Below are 18810 nucleotides of genomic sequence, written 5' to 3' on the forward strand. Positions count from 1 at the left end.
AAAATTTAAAATTTCAATGTTTTTCATTTTTTGAAAGAAAAAAAAAACAAAAAACCGAAACCGAACCGAAACCGAACCGAAAAAAACCGAACCGAAAAAAAACCGAACCGAAAAAAACCGAAAAAAAAATGAACCGAACCGAACCGAACCGAACCGAAATTTTGGTTTGGTTTCGGTTTTGGCAAAAAACCGAACCGAATTAAACCGAACCCACCCCTAATACAAACTTCAATAATTTCTCATGTTATAAATTGTATTTTTTTTTATATTTTATGCAAACCTTTTTAGGTTCAAAGCCAATGACTCAACTGATCATGACAAATGTGCTTTTGTTAGTGCCAAACAGCTGCAATCCACTTATTAATTAACATGGATTATTATCCTAAGATTTGGAAACATCTTTTAGTATTATGATAATGTTCTAATGTGGTTGATCTAATAGGATATGACTCCCTATGTTTGGAATTGTATACTCCTTTATCCATATCTATGGTCACCACTTAATAAAAAGAAAAACTTCAACTAATAATATTTGACATGGTGAAACCGAAACAGATAATTAAGATAATGTCGGGTTAGCAGCATATTTAGAAATCAAAATTTATGAGTGTAAAGTTCTAAACTTTTCACAATAAAAACAATGTTTGGCGTGCAAATTTTATGACTTCAGTTGATTTAATGCATAGTTCTATCAGTGAAGCATTTTGTCGAATACTTAGTGAGTTTATTGGTATCTAACGGAACTTGTTGAGCATAACTTGTCGATCCCTACTTACATTTGCCGTTAAAACATTTCATCAAACACTTAATGATCACCACCGGGCCTTGTACTCAGTAAATATCTTTAGAGAACTTGTTTGTGTCTTATAAGTATCATACTAAATTTAGTTAAGAACTCAACAAAAACTGATAAAAACTAGAAAACAAAAGAGGATAAAAGAGAGTGAAAGAAAGAAGCAATAGGGCTAGGTCTCATGCACCCGCCCACACCCAACCAATAAATTTGGACGTTTCCCTCCACATTACCCGCCTCACTCACTGGCAGAAGTCCACTACTCCGCTTCCTTCCCAAACTCCGAAGTAAGCAAAACAACTCACGCAAAAACCCTGAACCCGCCCCCTCCCTCCCAACCATTTCTCTCTCTCTAGGCGGCGCCGCCACCACCCTCAACGCCCTCTACAGCCACCAGAATGTCGGCCTCAATCTTCGAAGACGGGTTCTCCTCCGATCGGCTCTTCAACCAGGGCTATTCCTACACGTACGATGACGTCATCTACCTCCCTCACTACATCGATTTTCCCACCGACTCCGTCCATCTAGCCTCCAACCTCAGCCGCCGCGTCCCTCTCTCGATTCCCTGCGTCTCGTCCCCGATGGACACAGTCACCGAGTCCCACATGGCCATTTCGATGGCCGCACTCGGCGGCATAGGCATCATCCACTCCAACTTGACGTCGTCCGAGCAAGCTCACATGGTCCGGTCCGTCAAGTCCCGCCGGGTCCCTCTTCTTTCGAGCCCCGTCTTCAAATCCCCAAGCGATCGAATCCAATCTGACGACGTTTTTGACGCTTCGAATCCCTATGTCCTGGTTACTGAGAGTGGCAGCCCCAATTCGAAGCTTTTGGGATACGTGGCGGGCAAGGATTGGGTGAAATTGGGGGACAAGGAGGTGAAGATTTACGATTACATGGTGAACTGTACGGACTTCACGGTGCCGTGGAGTTACGATTTGGGGGCGATTGGGGAGTACATGGAGGCGAAAAAGCGAGATGTGGTGGCGACTGTGAGGGACAATGAGGTTGTGGATGTGGTGGCGAAGGAGGAGGTGGAGAGGATCAAGGGGTACCCCAAGTTGGGGGTTGGGACGGTGGGTCCGGACGGGACGTGGCGGGTCGGGGCGGCGATCGGCACAAGGGAGTCGGATAAGGAGAGATTGGAGGAGTTGGTGAAGGCAGGGGTGGATGCAGTGGTGTTGGATAGCTCTCAGGGGAACTCCATTTATCAGATTGAGATGATAAAGTATGTGAAGAAAATGTACTCGAGTTTGGATGTAGTTGGCGGGAATGTGGTGACGGTGAGTCAGGCGCAGAATTTGATTCAGGCTGGTGTTGACGGGTTGAGGGTTGGAATGGGGTCTGGCTCAATTTGTACCACTCAAGAGGTTTGCGCTGTTGGTCGCGGGCAGGTATAAAGATGCCTTCTTTTTGTTAGTTGTTGCTTTTGTGATTGATGCTTTAGTTTGTGTTCTCATTGTTGGCGGCTAATTTAAGGATTTGTATAATCTGGAGGTGTTGAAAGTTATGATATTTGTAGTGTTCGGTTTAATTTCTTGAATTCGTTGTGGATGAAAAATATTTGATTAAGGATTTGTTAATCTATGACATTGTGCCTAACAATCGTTGTTCGGATGGGTGTTTTACTATTTAGTTACTAGATTCTTCGGAACATAGAGCATAGAAAACAAAGATTCGACTTTAACTTCTGGCAGTGACAAAATGTATAATTACATTTTGGAACATGTTGAATAATTTGTTTGACATTTTGTTCCTCAGGTTGCTCAATGCTATACCATTTTATGACCAAAGTTGTTTTGGTTTTGGTGATATGTTTCAGGCAACTGCTGTTTACAAGGTTGCGTCTATTGCTTCACAAAGTGGTGTGCCTGTGATTGCTGATGGTGGAATTTCCAATTCTGGACACATTGTCAAGGCTTTGGTCCTTGGGGCTTCTACTGTCATGATGGGAAGCTTCTTAGCTGGAAGCACTGAGGCTCCCGGGGTTTTTGTGTATCAGGTATGTCTGGGACTTACTCATGTTTTTATTGCTGGAACAGGTATACTGCTTATACCATCAGATATTAAATCTACTTGAAGATTTCTTCTCGTTTGTATGAGTGCTTACTACTACATATGTCTTTTCTAGTTCTTTGACAACTTTTTGAGCGGTTTAAGGAGTTTATTAGGCAGAATTATGGATACTGAATTGCAGATGTGATTGGTAAAGAAACTTACCTAGAAGATATTTGTTTCTAAGTTTGTTATACATCCTGAGTTATTTCTCATCCTTTTTGGACTGCATCAATATCGTTTGATGGATCAGTCATTGATGTGTTATGATTTGCCATCAAAATTTAATGCTTTTACATCATTAGGAGTGCCATTGGTATGTTTGCATGGACTCTCTCTCTGATGGCCTGAACTTAATAAGTTTGAAGCCCACATACAGTAAGGGGTTAACCCAAGTGGTGAGGGTAAGTGGCAAAATGGGTTAGGATTAGGCTAAATAAGGGTCCAGTTCCCTGAAATTGTGATTGGGTTTTTCATGGATGCATGTCAAAGCTAAACTTATGCGGAACTATATTGGACATAGTATTTCATTTCTGTCTTTCCCTTTTTTTATAGGAAAACTAATGAAAATGGCTTGAAAATTTTGAGTTTTAACGATAAGGACAAAATAAAGGGTAAAGTGAATAGTACCAGGATTGACTTTTTAGTGTAAAAGTGTGGTTTTTCGTTAAAGTGAACAGTACTAGGAGTTTTTTGTTAAAGTTCCCTTTTTTATTTTTATGGTAATTAGCTTATTAAGCAATTTGAACAGAGGGTCTTTGCTATCTAACCTACGACCCAAATGATGTATCTTGCTTTATTTCTGAACTAAAAGTAAAAGGTGTCTATATAAATTGCACTAGATTTTCAGTATACTTGTCTTTTATAAGCAACATGCTGTTTGTTATTTCTTTGTCATTGTTAATTAGATTTCTGTGTGCTTAACCTCTATTAAGGAAACAGTTTGATATACGTGATTTCATGTTTTCTATTAGAATGGTCGCCGAGTCAAAAAATATCGAGGCATGGGATCTCTTGAAGCAATGACAAAAGGAAGTGATCAGAGGTACTTGGGCGATACAGCTAAGCTGAAAATTGCACAGGGGGTAGTTGGGGCGGTTGCAGACAAAGGTTCTGTTTTGAAGTTCATACCATACACAATGCAAGCTGTGAAACAAGGTTTCCAAGATCTTGGTGCTTCTTCATTGCAGTCCGCTCATGACCTCTTAAAATCAAGCGTTTTAAGGCTAGAGGTAAGTAGACCATTTTGCAGACGTTGTGATACTCATAACATCGTTATTAAGGATGTCATTTTAGTTTTATGCTTTAAATGAGAATTGACATTGTAGCCAATGTTTCTTTCAATAACTTACTTCTTTCAATAACTTACAACATGGTTGTTTTTTTTTTTTTTTATTTTTTTTTTTTAAATATAAGTTTTTAGGCACATGAGCAAACAGAAAAGGGAGAGAGAAGCAGAGACAGCCGCTAAATATTAGATGTTACAACTAGGGGTGGAATAAAATACCAAAAAAACCAAACCTACCGAAGCCGAACTGAACCGAATGGACAATACCGAAAATTTTGTACCCGAAGCTGAACCGAAACCGAAAACTTCGGTAAGAGATTTGGCATGAAATTTAGATTAGTTCGATAAGACCAAACCGAACTAAAATATATATATATATATATATATATTGTTTTAATTTGTAATATTAATTTTTTATAGTCATTGGATTTATCTCAATCGTTCAGTCAAAATCAACCTTTTACTCTAGACCTCATCTCACTCAGATCACTCTCTCCCGACTCTTCCTCCCAACCTTGAACTCCCTGAGCTCTCCTCCTCCCCTAACTTAGTCGCCCGATTTCCCACTCCGGCCACCCACGCCACATCACAATGACCTCCACAACTATCTCTTTTTTGAAACTCCTCTCTTTGTCTCAAGGTCCATTTTTCTCTCTCAACTCTTCTACTTCAGTTCGTCTTCTCTTCTTCCTTAAACCTAGTAACCCAATTTTTGTCTTTCTCGATTCAGCCCATTTGAGCCCAAACCACCTGATCTCGACTCTGGCCCCACCCACCCTCTCTCTCGACCTCTCTCTGTGTTTCACCTCTGCCGACTCTCTTCGGTCGATCTCAACTCCGACACATCATACCCACAACACCACATGTCTCTCTCTCTACTCCTCTTCGACTCTCTCTCTCGATCAAGTCTCGCTCAATGTAAGAAAATTTCCCTTTAATTCGTCATATTTCAATTAGGATTTCGATTTGGGATTTTGAAATGGAGATTAGAGTTCCGATTTGGATTTCGAATTTTGATTTGAGATTAGAAGATTGTTGAGGTCAGACCTTTTCGTGTAATGGTTGAGGGGTTGAGGGGTTGAGATTAGGGATTGTTGAGGTCTGTACTGTAATGGTGTACTAATGCAATTGCAGCAATTTGTTTCCTTTCAATAGGAAATTTTGAATTAATGTGATCGTAGTAAGAAATTCTAATAATTACAAGTATTTTTGCTCGGGAAATGGAGAGGAATAGACCACATGAGTATAGGCCCATAGCTTAACATTTGGGGCTGAAAACTTTTGGGCAAAATTGGGTTTTGTTGGTCTTGAAATCAGAAGCCCAAAATATTTGACTTAAAGGGCCCATTCTCGAGCCTGAAAATGCCGAAAGTAATTTGATATTACCGAATTTCGAGAAAACCGACATATTGGTTTGGTTTTGGTTTTTCGCCCTCTTTTTCCGAACAATTTCGGTTCAGTTTTTGAAACGACCATTTCGGTTCGTTAACCTAAACCCAACCACCCCTAATTATAAGTAGTATATATTCGTACTGTCGTTTTCTCTTTATCGATTTGATTTATTAAATATATAAAAGATTAAAAAAAGAGGAGTATGTGGAAGATAAACGTTAATGAGGAAATCACCTCTTAATCATTAGTCTACCACGCTTGCAAGTGTATTCTATATAAGTGACAAATGCACGATTTACAATTAGTACATGATGTTAATCTTTGAACTTTCTTAGTTAGGAGAAGTTTTTTTGAGTATCCAATATTTAAGCAGGTACTCCATGTGTTATAAAATAAAGACACAAAAAAAAATATATCATTTGCTTCACTTGTATTATGGCATGCAAAGTATTGCTTAAATACCCTATACTTAACCAATTGAGTTACAAGTTTTATTATTTAGCCATATTTAAAAGAACGAATTTAGTAAAATCCGGGATATATGTATAATAGTAAGATGTCTAGATGATTATGTTGTCAAATTGTCAAATGGTACCATTATTGATCGTATATTTTTATATTAGAGTATGTCATTCTAATCCTCCTTAAAATAAGGAGACACTATTTTTGAAACCAAATCAAGAATGAGACACTATTTCTAAAACTAAACCAATAGGTGGAAACTATTTATGAAACTAGACCAAGAAAGAAACACTATCTACGAAACTAAACCAAGAAAGAGACACTATTTATGAAACTGTACCAATTGCTATACACTATTTATGAAATTGGACCAAGAACTAGACACTATTTATGAAACTGGACCAAGAACAAGGTCACTATTTATGAAAGTGGACAAAAAACTAGGCACTATTTATAAAACTAGACCACTATTTATGAAAGTGAAACAAGAACTAGACAATTTTTATGAAATTGGATCAATAAGGAGACACTATTTATGAAACTGGATCAATAAGTAGACATTATTTATGAAACCAAATCAAGAATGAGACACTATTTTCAAAACTAAACCAATAGCTGAAAACTATTTATGAAACAAGACCAAAAAAGAAACACTACAAAAAAAGTAGTCATTACCGACGACGATTTTCTGAGGGCCCAAAAAAACTGTTGTAAAAAACACATTTTGCGACCATAAAATATGAGTCGTCGGTAACATGGCATGAAACAAATTTTTATTACCAACGCACATGATGTACTCGGAAAAAGTCTCAAGTTTCCTCGGAATTGTACTTTTGTTTGGCGGGAAGAACTGGCGCTAGTTATATTAACGACGAGTAAAGTTCTTATAGGAAATAGAATGATTATTTCTGAAGGTTTACTCATGTTGACGAAATTGATTTAGTATTTTCGAGGGAAAAAAGTCTTCTCGGTAATGTTTTTATATTTTTGAGGGAAAAAAAGTTTTCTCAATAATGCTTTTATATTTTCGAGGGTGATTAGTTGTTGTCAGAAGTAATCATATTTTTTCCGACAAAATTTTTTCTTTGTCAGAATAAATTTTAAGGCATATGGTTTTGTTGGAATCAATTATTTACTAAAGGTCACATGTGTCGTTTGAATATTCTTGAAATAAGTTTGATGCTTAATTTAAATTCTACAATAAATAGATTATATAGCTTAGAATACATATGGAGAAAATTGGACCATAAAATTAAAAATAAAACCATTGAGCAAAAAGGTTTATAACTTAATATAGTATTCTATGATAAAGAAATAATTTGCATGCCTTTGTTAAATCATAACATTTGTCATGGACATTGAACAAAGTATAACCACATCACTTCCACAACTAAATTTTCAGATAAAAAAAAAACACACACAATCACAATGAGAGCTTATCCCACAATTTCATCATCTTCGTCATCATTTTGGTTGCTTGAATACCCCCATGCGCCTCTTCTTCTTGGTATGGCTCATCATCATCATCATCAACATTAGGCATCTCATAAACATTTCTAGGCTTCGTTTCCACCACATAACTCCAAGTCTTGTTTTTAATCTCTCTCACATAAAAAGCTTGGGTTGCTTGGTTTGCCAGCACAAATGGCTCTTTAGTATTCAACTTGCGAGTTGTATTAATACTAATTATTCCATAACGATCTATCTTATAACCTGTTCCTTTTCGCACAATGTCATACCACTCACAATTGAACAATACAACTCTATTGCCTTCTGTGTAACGAAGCTCAACCACGTCTTTTAATACTTCATACCAAGGCACACTATCAATCTGATTCTCCCCCTTAACCATAACTCCACAATTTTGTGTTTTTTAATTCTCATCATGTTGCAATGTATGAAACCTAAACCCACTCATATAGTAACCAGGATAATATTTTACTCGCCTTTCCGGACCGAGAGCCAACGAAAGCATTTGCTTATCAACTTTGTTATCATAGTATAGTTGTACCAATTGCTATACATTATTTATGAAACTGGACTAATAACTAGACACTATTTATTAAACTGAACCAAGAACAAGGCCACTATTTATGAAACTGGACAAAGAACTACGCACTATTTATGAAACTGGACCAAGAATTAAGTCACTATTTATGAAAGTGGAACAAGAATTAGGCACTATTCAAAAGCTAAACTAATAGGTGAAAACTATTTATGAAACTAGATTGAGAAAGAAACACTATTTATGAAACTAGACCAAGAAAGAGACACTATTCATGAAACTGTACTAAGTGTTATACACTATTTATGAAACAAGACAAAAAACTAGGCATTATTTATGAAATTTGACTAAGAACAAGATCACTATTTATGAAAGTGGACCAAGAACTAGACACTATTTATAAAACTAGACCAATAACTGACTATTAATGAAAGCGGAAACAAATTAAACATGTCAAACCATTTTTTGTCTCAATTAATACGAGACTCCCACTATTTCATCTCCCATTAAACCTTTTTGTTTAGTAATACACATCACACACACAAATACATCCTATTTTCTTTTTCTTTAACAAATACTAAAAAAATTTGTCCTTAAAGATGCTCTCAGGCTCTTAGGGTGTGTTTGTTGTACCGGACTGTCTCAAACTGGACTAGCTGCAGGGACTAAGCTGGACTGTCTTAGACTAGACTAAGCTAGACTAGCTTAGTGAAGCGTTTGGTGCAGTGTCGGACTAAGAAGTAGGATAATGAAAACAGTACTGTCACCGGTTTGATGTTTGCTCAGACTAGTACTACATTATTGTTCTACTTTAATTGTTTTTTTATATTAAATATATTATTAAAATTAATAATATTGGATGAGAGTGTGACTCAATAAAAATACAAAAACCAAATTTTCTTGCCAACGAAAGAAACATACATGATTCAAGAGTAGCATTGTTCCAAACATGAATATAACAAAGTGTTTTCCCAACAATCGACAGGGTTCATGACACTTTTCTTAATTATTCACCTTTGGTTTAAAGTTGTAGATTAAAGTTAAAGGTATTTGAGTATAACGAAATTTGATGTCTGACAAGTTCAGTTTTTTACTCAATTGTGAAATAATTACTTGGAATTGCTTTTGTATGTATAAGCCAATTTCAGTCCATACCATGACAATTGCATTCAATCCCAAGACCACAACCATGCGAGGCAAAAAACCAAAACGATTAGAACCAAATCCACCCCACACATCATTAACTTGAAAGAAATAGTTCTCTGACAAGTCATCATTTTGTTTACATGCTTCCACACATACTCGCAACCTGAAAATACATTGAACCAACACAAGGGCATGTCCGAAATCTAGACATATAGTTTTCATTTGAAACGACGTTTGAAACTTCAAGTACATTTAAATGACAATATATAACATATCAAGTCTATGATTAAAAATGAGTGTTAACTCATATAATCCTCCACGGTATGAGGATTACCACCGCCACGGGTAAGGTAACTTAAGTAGCTCAGTGTACTTGGAACAAAGCACAATTATCACTTCAAGCACCACATGCAGCTTTGCTATTCATTCTTCTGCAGCTTTGCTATTCATTCTTCTGCAGCACTAGTAGCACTTAGGTCCACACTGAGGTCAAGAACCTGCTCAAACATTCTAGGAAATTTGGTTAAACCTTATATGAAAGACATGGTTCTATGAAACAGTAAAAAGAAACAAAGGGATCACTCGGGATGAATAAATATTCACCAACAAGCTATTGGTTCGAAGTATGCATGAGTTCCCCAAAGGCCTGCTCTAAATACCACTGTTTTCTCCTTTTGGTAGTAGTTTGGAGTCGAAATGATAGTAGGATGATATTAATATGCATCAAGCAAGTGTTACCATGAAACCTTTCCAACAGTTATAGAATAATATAATTGACTATACCCTCCACCCGATATAACATTGCAATTGCATATCCAATTACACAACAGAAATTTAAAAATTATGGTTTAGACATTGTATGCATATAAACTATACCATTCCTTTCTTTCTATTAAAGAAAACCCATTTCCTTGCCATAGCATAAAACAACTTAGTCATGGGATTGTTTTTTCTAAAGCAACAGTTACAAAGGACCTTCTCAAATATGCACACGACATTCATTGCAAAATAAATATTGGTCCCAAACAAAAGATAAGAGAACTCACATATCTGATCTGCGACCCAACTGCTTCTGTGGTAGGATAACCTACACTGAGTGAGATTCATTGGTGTTTGGAATTGGGTGGCTCATGATGGCAATAACTCTTGCAACCTTACCAACCTTCCTAACCTGTCAAAATGCAATAACTTTTCAGTAAGTGTTGGGGAATAAGCATTTTTCTTCACCCTTCAAGCAAGATACAGAAGAACAGAGAAGATATTGTGTCCCTTGCAGACCTATAAATAAAAACAACCATATGCATACTTGTAAGGCATAAGATGAACATAAAACTAATATTAACGTCCCACCACCTTTAAATACTTTACTCAGAAAGGTTTACCTTGTTAGGCAAGTAAGAAGGATCACATACAACTTTTTTGCACTTAGCAGTTTCCCCTTCAGATGTGACACCGATAACTTTCCCTTCCTCGTTGAACTCTACCTAGCATCATGCATCAAACTCAGTGTCTAGACAGGAATTAAACACAAACTAATGCAAAATGAAAGAGTGTTAAACCCAAGAAAAAAGTGTAAGGATTACCTTGCACTCAGGCTTATTCAACATATAAGTTCCACCATAAACTGTACTCAGGCTTATTCAACATCTATGAACCCCGACTAGTATTTACCTTCATTCTTTTCATAGTATCTAGAGCAGGCTCATTCAGGTAGCAATCATCCCTATGAAGTGCCAAAGCATGCCTAATGAAGTCAACATTGTTGTCATCAAGACCATATTTTCTGTCAAAACATCAACCATACAAAAATATAAATAAATGTTCTTGGATTGTTACTTTATCAAAATAAGACCAACTTTCTTTTCTACAAGGAACCCTATACAATAGAAAACATAGACAAAGCATTGGTACCAATGAGACTGTAAAGACACAAGTTATGATTCTTCTTAGAATGATTATAGAGTTCATTTGCAAAAAAGGTTATTGCCCTAGCACTTGCGCGATCAAATCTCTAGTGGTCACTCTTGTTAAGTTCATTCCCTCATGTGTTTTAGGATCAGTTTCACTATAATCTTGAACATATAGAATGAACTTGCGTGCAATGAGCTTTTCAATCAGACCCATGAGTGGAGATTTAAGGGCCTCCATGTAGTTACTGGAACCTTGTGAACCTGTTGCAACAATTGAGATCCCACCCATAAGGTTTAAGATGAAATTTATACAGGACAATGTGTGAGTGTAGTTACTAAATGCAACTCAACTCATTTCTCAAACCCGATACCAAAATCCAAAAACTCTAGTCCAACCTGATACCAAAATCTATTGAAACTAGACCTAAATTACAAATTTAACTTTGCATCCTCCCTTACAACAGCAATTTCATGATGATTATCATCATTTTGGGACTGAAATGGCATAAAATGTGAAAACCCCAAATTCTAATCTCAATTTGACCCTAAAAATTAAAACCTTAATTTTTTTAATTTGTTCAAGTGCAGAGGTTTATTATTGAAAATTTCTCAAACCCAAAGCACCTAACTCAAATAAAGCCCAGTAATACCACGATCTACAAAACAAATTGAAGAAATAATGTCGGATTCGAAGTTTACCAGACAAGAGGAGCAGATGAGGGCCAGCAGGATGCAGTTGAGGGTGAGCAGGACGCAGAGATGAGGATGAGGAGGACGACGATGAGGGAGCAGGGTGAGGATCAAATTGCAGGAGAAGGGAGATGACGGGATTAGAGGGCAGCTTAGCAGTCCTCTCCGAATCGGGGGGTCTCGCTAAGACCTGTTAGCGAGGGACTCAATCAAGGCGAGTCCCTACTAGTCCCACTAAACTTAGTCCAGGTAGGGAACAAACACAAGACTAGACTAAAACTTAGTCCAATCTAGTTCAATGAGGGCTAGTGATGCCAAACAAACACACCCTTAGAGTCCATGTCCTTTTTCTAGCAGACATAATTAACCATAAAGTATTAGTTGAGAGCGAGGTTGGAAAACAAGGCCAAGGATTTTAGGAGTCGCGAGCAACATTGGTTGTCATATATGGGAAAGGATCCATGCTGGATCTTTTCCTAGGAATCCTAAGGATCCCGTGATCTCATCCGTTTATCGTATATCGTGTGGTCAGAAATCGTTTCAAAATTTTAAATTTTAAATTAAATATGAATAGTACCTAACGAAAACTAACTACACGATATAAGATGAACGAGTGAGATCACGGGATCCCTAGGATAGCTAGGAAAGAGATCCAGCAAGGATCCTTTTCCGTCATATATGACGGTGAACTTGGTTCGCTCAATTTTTAGAGAGAAAAAGGAATGGATGAGAAGATTGGGTAGCCTCTTCATTAGCTGGAGAGAGTGTTATGGTAATTTTATACACACCATAAAATCTTTGATGGTAATTTTTTGCAATCCCAGGGCATGGTTCTCAATTCCATTTTGCCTCTCCATCAATTCTTCCTTAAGCAACCATTTTTGAGAACCAAATGAGAATTCCTCTACAAAAATGTTGGAAAATATCAAAAATTACTTCTTTTTTTTGCAAAATAAAAATTAATACACATTGATAAATAAAATAAAATAATTACAAAGTACACTTGATTTACAGATTCTTAGAAATTTATTTTACAGTGGATTTCCAGGTAAAATTAAGAATATGCAGAAATGTATGCATTACACCAGAATAGAGTACTTTGATACTTTGATTCTTGAAGGTGTTAAATGACAAATAGCAAGTATGTTGTGTTAGCTAAATTAAGTAACTGTTTTTTGATGTGATAAAAACAAGAGGAAAGCATAATGGCAAAAGCATGTTTTTTGATGGGCTTCATAATGCTTAGAGATTCCAGTTATGTGCGAGAAAACTTTTCAAAGTTAATAATCAACTGATGAACTTGCTGCTCCTTAGTTTTGACTTGCGCCTCATAAATCAAATTTTGTGTTTTACATCCTCCGCAGTAAGAAGCATAATCACAAGGAGTGTCCACAAAGTCCCAAGGAGGAGAAATTGTCTCCACCTTTGTCACCTGCACTTTTTACCCAAGAAAAATATATTGTTATTGTCTTGAAAAGTTCTTGAAATGGACATGAGATAACTTTCATCACATGCACTAGACTATGAATTGTGTAAGGGCAATCACATAAAATTCAAAACCAATATAGGTAGCATGTAATTTCTCAAGTTGTATATAGTAGAACTAGCATTCTTGTGTATCATGCAGGTTTTACAACCACCACTCCGCTAAAACTTAAGTAGAGACTTTAAGTACAGCAGTATTCCTCCTACCATGCTAGGGACAACTGCCACAGTCTCCAGCATCATTGCACGACACCCATACCATCTCTGAAACATATATACCAGTGAACAACAACTGGGAACATATTGGAATGAAAAGAATAAGCTTCAACCAAAATCTTATGATCAATAAAGATGCTGCAATCACAAAACACTAACTTAGGAAGCTTTTACACAGATTGCAGTTCCTCATAATGAAGAGGCATGTAATTACAAATTCGTCTAAAAATGCACACCCATAACCAAACATAAATTGACATGCATTGATCAATAAAAAAGTGGCTTAATCATTTTTCTTGAAAGGTTTTGGGGTACTGCTAAAATGTGGATTACTGGGAATATGTTCATAGCAAAGTTACACTTAAGTTTGAAATCGAGGAAGTACACTGAAAGTGGAAACAACATTAAAAACTTAAAACAAACTCAGAATCTCACACAGTCATTTATCCATTTCACTAATCAAGAGCACAAAAGATACTTTCCCTTATCCAGATTTTCTTCAGCTAATATACTCACATAGTGGAAAGATGAATGTAAAAGTCACAATAAAATATATCCCAAAATTCCAGAAGAACTCAGAAATCAAAGCTTAAAAATGCAAAAGCATCAGAATGATTTAAAATCGGTTTATAATAACATATAAACCGACTTCTTGATGAACTAAAAGATTTCCTTGTTTTACAATTACATCGCATAAGAAAACGCAAAATGTATAATCATATATATAAAATAAAACATATAACCTTATTTCCTTGGACAGAGAAAAGCTATAAACTACAAAAATGACTTAATTCTAAATACTTCAATCTAAATTTTGAACCCGACACAAAAAAATAGTATGAGATTGGCACTATGATCTAGCTAAAACAATCAACTAGCAAACAACATTGATCTGAACCCTTAATTCACGATCCGAAGCTATATTTCTTGATTGCTTAATTAGCTATACACATTTGAATTAAACTAGATTCAAAAGCGTACCACGCCAACATCGTTGTAGAATTGTAGTCCATGATCAGAAGATCTGCAACAGAAGCCAAAACACATCGTTTTAAGTGCAAATTACGTGCAATCGAGAGAGCGACAAAACAGTAGAAAGATTGTAGAGGAGGAAGGAGAGAGAGAGAGAGAGAGAGAGAGAGAGAGAGAGAGAGAGAGAGAGAGAGAGAGAGAGAGAATGAGAACGATTGCGTACCTATGACGTTTTTTTGCTGATGTCGGTGAAAAGTCTAGTCCCTTCTCATCTTTACAGAAGGGAGAGAGAGTCAGAAATATTGGGAGGGATAGAGAGAGAGAGAGAGAGAGAGAGAGAGAGAGAGAGAGTGAGTGACATCGTTTTGCATGTAAGAGATCGCCTTTTGATAGAGATGGAGATGGATCAAAATTAAGTTTGGGGTCAGATCGTATCTATAGATTTTGCATAGTGATAGGCATGGAGTTGAGATCTGAAACTAGAAATAAAAAATGGAAGGTTTCGAATGTTAGGAAGAAATGGGGGAGGATAGAGAATAGTAGGGAGATCTGTAAGTGAAATTAAACGAAAAAAGGCTTGCCGTCAGGGGCAAAACCGGAAATTAATGATTAGGCCATTTTAAATTTACCGTTTTAATGTTAGGTTTTGTTCTAACTATTAAATAAAGTTATTACTTGGTTTTTGGTTAAAATTCAAAGTTTTTAAGCCATTTTCATTAGTTTTCCTATTATTTATAAGAGAGAAGTGCGACTCGAAATTAGTATGTGACATTAATCTTTGAACCTTCTAGGTAGGGAGAATTTTTTTTTCAAGTTTTTAGTATTCAAGCAGGTACTCCACATATTATAAAATAAGTAGAAAGACAAAAAAATATGTTAATTTTCTCCAACATATAATATGACATGTAAAATACTGCTCAAGTACTCTATACTTTAAAAATAAGTAGAAAATCCTCATGTATAGAGTGAGCAGTAGGGCTGGGCAAACGGGTACAGGAACCGCAGGTCGGGGCGGGTAATGACGGTTCGGGACGGGTACGGGCCGGTTCCTATTTTTAAAAAAGAGAAACGGGGCGGGTCGGGGCGGGCCTTTGTGATTTTCGGTTCGGGCCAGTTCCTGGAGTATAGGAACCGCGGGTACCCGGACCGGCCCGTTTGTAATTAAAATGAATGGACCAGATTGATGAATAAGCTACATATCTAATATGAACCGTTGTTTTAGTGTTACCCTAAGTTCTCTATCTCTCTCATCCATATTCTCGACTCTCACTCTCACTCTCTCAAACTCTCAGACCTCAGACCCTCGACAGTTCCCTTCCTTCGACTCCAATCCCCTCACCAACCGTTGATTCTCCTCGGCGAATACAACGGCACCACCCATCATCCTCCTCGACAACATCCTAGAGAACCCAGGCCATCACCCTTGCCGTCGATTCTCTCCTCTTGGACAGCAACCCCCGCCGTCGTGACCGCCATCACCCTATCACCGTCATCGAGGACACTGGTACCAGCCATCATCCCTCTAAAATTTAGGTAATTTTGAATTAGGGTTTTGTTATTAATTTGAATTTTGGGTGTAGGGATTTTAGGGTTTTTAAATTGGAATTTGGGAACTAGAGTTAATTTTGCAGTTGTTTGGGCCCAAAATAATAGCTTGGGCCGAGGGTAGGATCACTCTCGGTCCAGGAGGCCGGGCGGCAGAAGGACCATGGATCGGTCAACACGTGGGCGTCCAAACCTAGGGCGGTTAGGACGAATCCTAGTGCAATGGGGAGTCTCGACGGGATCGGATATCCAGGAAACTAATCCAGCTTAGCTAAGGACTAGGTTCATAGTCCTAGTAGATGTAGGACTGGTCGAAGTGATCCGGAGAGGGAAACCTAGTCCGAGTAGGATTTAAACTCGGACTCAAGGTTCAGTACTATAAATAGGGGACGCTGTGCATCAGGAAGGGCCCCCCTGCAAATCAACACAAAAATTGCCCTGCGCAAACTCTCACAACTTGAGATCTTTTTCTTTTCCTTTTTCGCTGACACATCTTCCGTTGGCATCAACAACACTGTGGAAGCAACCGGTGATATCTTAAGTCGGCATAGATAGCTCTGTCACCGTAGAGTCGGTCGGTCTCGCAGTATCTTCCGTTGGCATCAACAGCACTGCGGCGAGAACGGTCGATTGCCTATCCAAGTCTCGGTCGAGAAGGGTTTTCGAATCCTTGTTGGTCGAGGTCATCTCATTAGCCTTCTCGGCGAGGTGAGGTGTTACAGTTATTACATTCGGCACATTGCAAGCCGAATTCGGTTCGTGAACTTTGTAAGAAATAACAGCCTTGTCTTCAGGCTCGAGAACCCAAGAGGCCGAGACGCGTTCCTTTCTCGGCCGCAATTGCAAGACGCAGAAGTCAGTAGCGCGACCCAACGTAGCATCATCAAATTTACTCCTCGGCCGAGCCTCGGCCGACGAGTTGGCACGCCCCGCAATCACCGAAGGACGTAGTTAGCTTAGAATATATTCGGCCTGCGCGCCACGTAGGCTTTGTAATTTCTAGGGTCAACATTTTGGCACGCCCAGTGGGACCTAGTGCTAAACTACGAAGTTCATGCCAATTGAAACACGATCGGTAAAAAAGAAAACCACTATGGGAAAGTCGATAGCTGATTTGCCGAATCAAAGCACGGGACAAAGTGTGCCACAGGCGCAGAATCCCCATAGCGCCGTGACACCTGAGTCCACGAGTGCGACCCGCCGAGAGAGAGAAGTTAATCTCGGCAGTCAACTCCGCGGTCCAGAAATCCCTAACAGGAACACCTGTGTTCTCACTGAAGGGATAGTGGAAGAGTGTGACGAGGATGGTGGTGAAGGATCTGATCCACCAACAAGGTCGTTTATTCGAAAGCGATTGGACGAGCAGTCTCGGTCAGTCGAGCAGACGTTTAGTCGAGGCATTGACAAGATGCATGATGCGATACTCAGTTCCAATGATCGACAAACCAGGCTGCTTGAAATGCTGGTTAGTCAAGTTGGTGGTAGCAGGCCTTTCGAGCTTCGCCAACATTGTTTACCAGGAAACAACCCGGTACCGATTGTACCGGCCGAGCCTATTCCTGCCCCGCTCAAAACAATTAACTTGGAGAAGGGAGGAGGGTCGAATAGTAGGTCAGACGGGACCGACCAAAGGGTCGAAGCAGCATCTGTTGATATGACCGAAGTTCAGCGGATGATCGACTCGGCTATGAAGAAAGGGCCGAAGTTTCCCAAGTTTATTCATCCGTACCCAGCTTACGTGGAGACGTTTGGATACCCGAAGGGTTTCAAGATCCCAGATTTTAGTCTTTTTGCTGGTGAATCGTCCCTGTCTTCGTTGGAGCACGTGGCTCGTTTCACCGCGCAATGTGGAGATGTTAATAGTGATTTCCACAAGTTACGGCTGTTCAATTTTTCATTGATCGGCTCGGCATTTGCCTGGTACATCAATCTCCCGCCTAATTCCGTCCAAAACTGGGAGGAGTTGGTCGAGAAGTTCCACGAGCAGTTTTATCGGCCGGGGATGGAGATGTCAGTTTCTTCATTAGCACGGATGGCTCAAGCATCTGATGAGTCACCAATGGATTATCTTACTAGGTTTAAATCGGCTAGGAATTGGTGCCGAGTGCCCTTACACGAAGTCGAATTTGTCAGGCTTGCTTTGAATGGTCTTGACGTCGAATACAAAAAGAAATTCTTGGGGGCAAATTTTCGGGATATGTACGAATTGGCCCAGCATGTCGAGCAGTACGATTATTTGCTCCGCGAGGAAAAGACTTCGAAGACTCCAACTCGGGGAACGATTTACAAGAACCCTACTGTCAATTATGCATCAACCGAGGATGAATGTGTTAGTGTGGATGCGGCTGAGATAGTAATAGATAAGCCATACATTTGCAAGGCATTGACTCAGGTTGATTCTAGAGAAGCCAAAAGTCGCTCGGCCACTGAAGGAACATCGAAACCGTCAAAGGTTTATACTTTTGATATTACCAAGGCGGACGCAATTTTTGACCAACTGTTATCCGCAAGAATTATCAAGCTTCGGCCTGGTCACAACATTCCTAAGGCCGAAGAGCTTAACGGGAAGGTGTATTGCAAATACCACAATTCAAGCAAACATACGACAAACAATTGTGTCGTATTTTGCGACAATGTTCAAAACTGGATTGATAATGGCAAATTGAAATTCCCCGAAAAAAAGATGAGTGTGGATACTGATCCATTCCCCACGGCAACAGTAAACATGGTCGACGCGTACCTACCTAAGGACAAAGGGAAAGGCAAGGCTAAAGTGGTTGAGACACAACGCCCGCGGAATCAGAATGTTCGGCCACGGTTCATGGCCGATTTTCGTTCAAATAAACCACCT

At 38.7% G+C, this 18810-nt stretch overlaps 1 protein-coding gene and 2 long non-coding RNA genes across 3 annotated transcripts; 1 reads left to right on the forward strand and 2 right to left on the reverse strand.

The window, feature by feature from the left end:
* Positions 1 to 1020: 1020 nt before the first annotated feature.
* LOC126586787 (inosine-5'-monophosphate dehydrogenase 2-like) lies at positions 1021 to 4219 on the forward strand. Its single transcript, XM_050251738.1, has 3 exons — positions 1021 to 2187; positions 2616 to 2795; positions 3823 to 4219. Exons 1-3 carry the CDS (start codon positions 1192 to 1194, stop codon positions 4159 to 4161), a joined length of 1515 nt encoding a protein of 504 aa, XP_050107695.1. The 5' UTR covers positions 1021 to 1191; the 3' UTR covers positions 4162 to 4219.
* Positions 4220 to 10080: 5861 nt separating this feature from the next.
* LOC126586796 (uncharacterized) lies at positions 10081 to 10775 on the reverse strand. The gene is made up of 3 exons (XR_007610903.1): positions 10725 to 10775; positions 10524 to 10625; positions 10081 to 10312 (listed from the first exon to the last, which is right to left on the reverse strand). It is a non-coding gene; the product is annotated as an uncharacterized LOC126586796 (long non-coding RNA).
* A 1979-nt stretch (positions 10776 to 12754) lies between these two features.
* On the reverse strand, positions 12755 to 14924 carry LOC126586801 (uncharacterized). Its single transcript, XR_007610907.1, has 3 exons — positions 14638 to 14924; positions 14424 to 14466; positions 12755 to 13173 (listed from the first exon to the last, which is right to left on the reverse strand). It is a non-coding gene; the product is annotated as an uncharacterized LOC126586801 (long non-coding RNA).
* Positions 14925 to 18810: the final 3886 nt, after the last annotated feature.

Source organism: Malus sylvestris, chromosome 10 (assembly GCF_916048215.2).
Source record: "Malus sylvestris chromosome 10, drMalSylv7.2, whole genome shotgun sequence".
Lineage (NCBI taxonomy): Eukaryota > Viridiplantae > Streptophyta > Magnoliopsida > Rosales > Rosaceae > Malus > Malus sylvestris.

What these genes read in the sequence shown, in the direction of transcription:
- LOC126586787 (XM_050251738.1), top strand. Translation starts at nt 1,192, where the DNA reads ATGTCGGCCTCAATCTTCGAAGACGGGTTCTCCTCCGATCGGCTCTTC. An exon ending in GCGCTGTTGGTCGCGGGCAG is followed by an intron (nt 2,188 to 2,615) that starts GTATAAAGATGC and finishes GATATGTTTCAG; the next exon opens with GCAACTGCTGTTTACAAGGT. An exon ending in CCGGGGTTTTTGTGTATCAG is followed by an intron (nt 2,796 to 3,822) that starts GTATGTCTGGGA and finishes GTTTTCTATTAG; the next exon opens with AATGGTCGCCGAGTCAAAAA.